Source organism: Glandiceps talaboti, chromosome 13 (assembly GCF_964340395.1).
Source record: "Glandiceps talaboti chromosome 13, keGlaTala1.1, whole genome shotgun sequence".
Classification (NCBI taxonomy): domain Eukaryota; kingdom Metazoa; phylum Hemichordata; class Enteropneusta; family Spengelidae; genus Glandiceps; species Glandiceps talaboti.
Genome location: NC_135561.1, coordinates 3,916,315 through 3,922,449, shown reverse-complemented (window position 1 = coordinate 3,922,449; position 6,135 = coordinate 3,916,315). Strand labels below are relative to the sequence as shown.

The following is a 6,135-nucleotide window of genomic DNA, read 5'->3' as shown; positions in this document are numbered from 1 at the left end:
GGTTGGTCGATGCATGAGGGCGCCTGTCAAGGTGTACCTTACAGTCTAGTATTTCAACTTGAAATTGAATTTCCTCATAACATGATGGATGTAGCTTATTTCAAAAGTAGTTAGTAAAATTGGAAATTAGACGATATATAAGTTGAATCGAAGTTTGAGGGAGCCAGGTGGGGGTGTGTACGAGAGGGCATTTTTGAAATTCAATTTCAAGGACTAAAAGAATGCTTTCTGTGGTTATTTTAACATGTCAAGGTAGTAATAATACTACATAAAATTTGAGTAGCCCCCCCCCCCCCTTCACTCCCCAGTTTTTGAGTGACCACTCAGATACTTCTGACCCACCAGGTCATAAATAATGTGGCCCTTCGTCTGTGTTGTTCTCGTTTTTTCTCGCCGTGGCAGAGAATGTACCTGGGACATATGATCCGGGGCTTTCTTCAGGGCCATTTTTATTCCGGGGGCCGGAGCCGCTCTAGCTCTATATATACCCAGTGTATGTCACTATTCAAGATGGCTTCTGGCACGAGGAAACCGGTCATTACAATCTTCTCGAGAATTCCTGGCATTCAATCGCTAATACAAAAACGATGCCCAGAAATTCCTACAAAAGTTGTCTATGCAGGCACACCCTATGGTAAGAATAATCATGTCTGTATGTGTCTGCAATGGCGTGTACCGTACACTCTAGACCGAGGTTATATATTTTATTTGCACTGTTCTGTCGTAAAGTGTTGAATGAATAGCTATATAATCATGCTAATTTTGCTGTATTTCAGTGGCCAGAAATTGCCTAGTAACTTAAGATGTATCTAGGGATTGGTGCAAGTTCGTTTGCGATCAAATCGTTCTCATGAATTCAATTTAGGCGCTATGCCACCACTGAACTGAAATCATGACCTTTAAACTGTGAACTATTTAAACTATCCACTTTTCTTCCCATCTGTTAGGTACAGTCAATACTTTAGATAAGAAACTGTCAGACAAAGAAGTAAAGGAATTATCAGAGGCTGAAATCATTTTAACAGAGCCAGTAATTGTGGCTGGTGTGCTAGATAAATTATCGAGTTTAAAATGGATGCAAAGTACAAGGGCAGGTAAGTAAGTCTCATATGTTAGATAAATTATCCAGTTTAGGGAGCCTTCAGTAATTACAAGGGGAGGGCTAGGGGAAATCAGGCCCAGGCTGTTGCATAAAATTTGACCCTTCCCCAATTCCGTCGTGTTCAAAAGTGACCCTCCATTTCCTTTCCCTAAAATATTACTCTCCCCCTGGTAAAACGTTTCTTGTATAATAACTGTGTTTGTATATATTTGTACTTCGTTCTTTATATACTGTAGGTTATTACAGTTCAGCTCGGATTTTTTGTTTCTTGTTTGATCACTACTTTTGTATATTTGTACTTCATTCTTCATGCATTGTATCCATGATAATTTAGACTAATCTAAACCATTGTTATTCTATATTTAATGCAATATGTCATTGTTTTATCTGTAGGTGTCAATGCTATCTTTGATAATTTAGACCGATCTAAACCACAACCATCTTATAAACTGACAAAAATGGCAGGAGTTTTCGGTGCTTATATGAGCGAATATGTAATAGGTCAAATAATAGCCAGGGAGAGGATTTTTAATCAGCTATTTGTGGATCAAAGAAATCGAGAATGGTGAGTTTTAATACGAGTGTGAAAGGGGCTGAAAAAGAACCGTCGAGTTTGAATCATCTTTGCTCTAACTGGGGGTGGGGGGCGTAAAATGATAACGAACTACATCTACATTATTATAAAGTACTACATCTGGCGAAGGCCTGGCGAAGTTTGACATCAGATTGAGTGTTTAACCTTTTAAAGAAATTCGTTTTTCTATTGTCAAAAGTATTGTAACCAGTATTACTAATATCACGATGTGAGGTATGGCATGGATTCGTTGTGATATATCTCCCAGCACTTATGAAGAATGCTATAAGTACACAATGTAATACCCTGTCTTCCCCTATGTCAATACATCACATGTGGACTATCTGTCTCTAACTCGTAAAGGACAACGCGTCTTCCTGCCTATCAATTTGACGCTATCCGACCCATCAGGTATTCACTGCACTCAAACGTCACACAATGAGGTTCCCACCTCATTTGCAGGGCCATTATTTTTTCAAAGCCATCCTAAAACATGTTAATTTCTTGACCTTTTTAGTGAATTTAAAACGAAGTACTAGACGAAATGGGGTAAATATGATTATTAGAACCCAACCCTAAATCAAATTTGAGATTGTTATTTCACTACAGGCATGGAAGGTTACGTGCTAACTATCGCGTACTGTCATCTCTATCAATTGGTATACTGGGTGTTGGAGACATCGGAAAATCTTGTAAGTAGGACATAATCTACTTATAAACCATGGTCTCAGTGAAGTCATTGTAATTTCACGTACGGTATTTATATGAGCTTGAAAACTTGAAAAAAGTAAATTTTGGCCAGTTCCAGTGTCATGACATTTTATTGCTACATGTATCAACACTATAACATGTTATCAATGTCTTTACCATCTCAATATGTTTGGATGCATGTACCTGACCTATGGAAAGAAACTACCACGCTTTTCAACTTTTGTATATTCTGTAACTAATAGTCGTGACTTAAAATTTCGAAGTGTAACTTCTTTGCAAATGGGTAGGAGGCCTGGAAACGCAAATACACTACCTATAGCTATTCGTGCTCATTACTAATACAGAACACAATGTAATTATTTCAACAGTTGCTGAGACTTTTAAATTCTTTGGCATGACAGTATGGGGACTGGTCAATCAATATTTACCACGAGAGAAAAGATCACCTCATGTGGATCACTATAGACAAATAGATGGGTTGCCTGAATTACTACAGAACTGTGACTACGTCTGTAGTGTGCTACCAAGTACTGGTGAAACTAAAGGATTGCTGAATGGAAACGTGCTGGAAAATTGTAAAGAAAGGGTAAGACATTACCTATGACAACATGAGGAGAGTAGTCGTTGTTTGAAAAAACTCATGGTTTTTGTTGAAATCTTTTATTTGCTGATAACACACATACGTGTGCATGTACACAATTCTCTTTCCTCTTACTAACAAATGTAAACATACATAAAGTTGACTACATACCCATGAGAACGTGCGTACGTACGTACGTCATACACATACACGTACGTACGTACTTACATACATACGTACGTACGTACGTACGTACATACATACATACATACATACATACATACACACACATTATGTAATCAGGACATTCTTTACAAAGGATAGTAAATACATCAGTGCTCATCGTTGAAGAAAGATACTTCATGACGTGTATTCTTTGCTTTTTTTCAGCAACCAGTTTTCATAAATGTTGGGAGGGGAGATGTTATTAGTGAAGTTAGTCTTGTGAATGCTATGAGGTAAGTGTGCAAATAAATCATATGCCTTAGTTGCAGTCATGTTATGGTAAACTTTTCAATATTTGGATATCACACAATGGGCATATTTTCGCATGATTATATAATACATATATATATTTTAACCTACATATTCCAGTTCATCAAAGTCTATATCAATTTAGGTATTGAAATCTATTTTGTTTGGGCATAATGGTTATCACACGCTTGATTATGCTATAAAGCCACGTCTGCTCGGTCGGACGTGAGTAGTTACACAAAGTATTTTTCATACCTGATTACGAACTATGTCTACCTCCATCTGCATACGTATGGATGTATGAAGTTTATCTTTCATCTGAGTGGACATACAGTATTATTGATTATATATTAATTGTTTTTCTATTCATTCTTTCTATTTCCATAAATTATACCGAGATGATTTAGTTTTTAAGACCTTGAACCTGGACACAACACACACACACACACACACACACACACACACACACACACACACACACACACACACACATATATATATATATATATATATATATATATATATATATATATATATATATATATATATATATATATATAATTTCAAAGTGAAAGTTTAATAGAATCCAGTCGAAATCTTTTAACCAGTAACTATAAGCAATTTTATACGTCATCTGTACCCTTTCTTTTGAGACATTTTATTGGTGATGTTTTTTCTGTGTTTTCATAGCTGTTGGATTATTTTGCATCTTTAGTTGTCAGTTTGTTGTACAATGCGCTGAGACGTAGTGTAGCCTTTCTTTAAGAATTAAAAAAATAATAATCTTGAGATCAGACACTTTATGGCAAGTGGGCATAGACTTCTTTTTCTAATGCTTAAATATTGAGGCATCTTTAATACATTGACTATTGCGGCACGATTATCTACACGTCCATAAAATAACCAAGGTAAAATATCACTTTATCTACGTTTGCAATTCTAAATTCTAACATATTCCATCTTTATTTATCTGTTTTCTAGGCAAGAATGGATATCTGGTGCAATATTAGATGTGTTTTCAGTTGAGCCACTTCCAGTGGAAAGTCAATTGTGGAACATGGAACAAGTAATACATACATACATATATATTCTGAATTCTAATTAAGTAATACCCAAATACATGTATGAATAATTATAATATTTAATCATTAATTTTCATATTACCCCTCGTGCTGTTATGTAGCAACTACTTTCTTTGCCTTTCAGCCCTTTGAGGTAATAGAAGTCTACTATCGCCCTAATAGCCAGACAATACGTGTATATGTAATAATCAGTGATTGTGATGCTACAAGCAAATTATATGTACGTCATGATAACTAGAGTGTCTTTATTATATTATGTTTTTAACCATATATATATTCCCCTCTTCCCGTTTGCATTGTACAAAGGGCAATTGAAGTCCTATGGCAAATGATTATTTTGTTACATGTTGATTAGAATAGAAAAAGATAGTCTTCAAATATATGAAAATTGTGTAGAAAAGGTATAAGTGTGCTCTTAGTGCTCTCTGATATTTAATACATATATTTTGCCATCTTACTACAGGTAACCATAACTCCACATGTATCTGCTAACCATAGTGTTGATGAGGTAGGTTGACCTTATAATGACGTTTACACTCAGATTTCTAAATCAAATGTTCTTTTAATGGTCTGAGGTTTACATCACAACACTGATATACCAATTTTACATGTTTTCTTTCTTTTATACTTATCAAATCAGTGCCAGTAATTATGTTAATAAAGACAAGAATGGAGAGATTGTATCAACAACATGTGTATCGCATATCGATGTAAAAATGACCCAGGTATTTTGTTTCCACAGTTTGTTCATAATGTATAATTTGCTTTGAATCTGTCCTTGTTTGAAATGTATTCATTTTTCATTTATGGCTACAGACTGTTGATATTCTATTAGAGAATTATGAGAAATATGTGAAAGGAGAGACTCTTAACCACCTTGTTAACTGGGAACGAGGATACTAAACGACTCAGTCAAGTTAAGAAATGGAGTACCAACTTCATCGCTATACAAGAAAGAAAATTGAACTATATTGTCATCTCGGTGAATGGGTACGTGATTTACCGAACCTACAAACTGAGGGAGGTGTTATATTAGGGAAAGCAAACTGATTTGTATTGTTGGCTCGGAAAGAATATGATTCAAGTAAATAAAATAAAGATAATCTGTATTTATACTGGATATAAACACTTATCTCACAAGAACTCCAGTGAGGGCCATCCCTCATGGGATCAGGAGCAACCGGAGTACCCGAGGAAAACCGTGTGTTGTTCGGTTGAGTCAAACTGAACGACAGCGTGGTAATGTGTTTATCAAATCCTGAATGGGCTCAACCTCGGCCGCAGTGGTAAGCGGCAAGTGGTTTAACCACTCGGCCATCGACAACTCTCACCCTAAGGCTTAAGTTTGCTGTCACGTTCAAAGGGAGCTTGTGTACATTAGCATATAGACCTCAAATGGATTTCTAATATTTACTTTGCAAAAAAATAAACTACTAGTACTTTGCATGATATGATAATGAGGTATAATTAAAACATGAATTGTTGTCTTAATAATAGGCATTCTGAAAGATGTAGTCATTTTAAAGATAATTTTGACATGGTAAATCTGAATCCTATGACATATTCCCTTGGGTTCATCCATAGAATATGAAATTTACCCTATTGTATGTCT

The 6,135-nt window shown here is 35.6% G+C and overlaps 1 protein-coding gene across 1 annotated transcript; it reads left to right on the top strand.

The window, feature by feature from the left end:
• Window positions 1-470: 470 nt before the first annotated feature.
• Window positions 471-5,908, top strand: LOC144445066 (glyoxylate/hydroxypyruvate reductase A-like). The gene is made up of 9 exons (XM_078134614.1): window positions 471-634; window positions 948-1,094; window positions 1,496-1,667; window positions 2,286-2,368; window positions 2,756-2,973; window positions 3,358-3,425; window positions 4,423-4,507; window positions 4,987-5,031; window positions 5,340-5,908. The coding sequence occupies exons 1-9, from the start codon at window positions 496-498 to the stop codon at window positions 5,424-5,426; spliced, it is 1,044 nt and encodes a 347-aa protein (XP_077990740.1). The 5' UTR covers window positions 471-495; the 3' UTR covers window positions 5,427-5,908.
• Window positions 5,909-6,135: the final 227 nt, after the last annotated feature.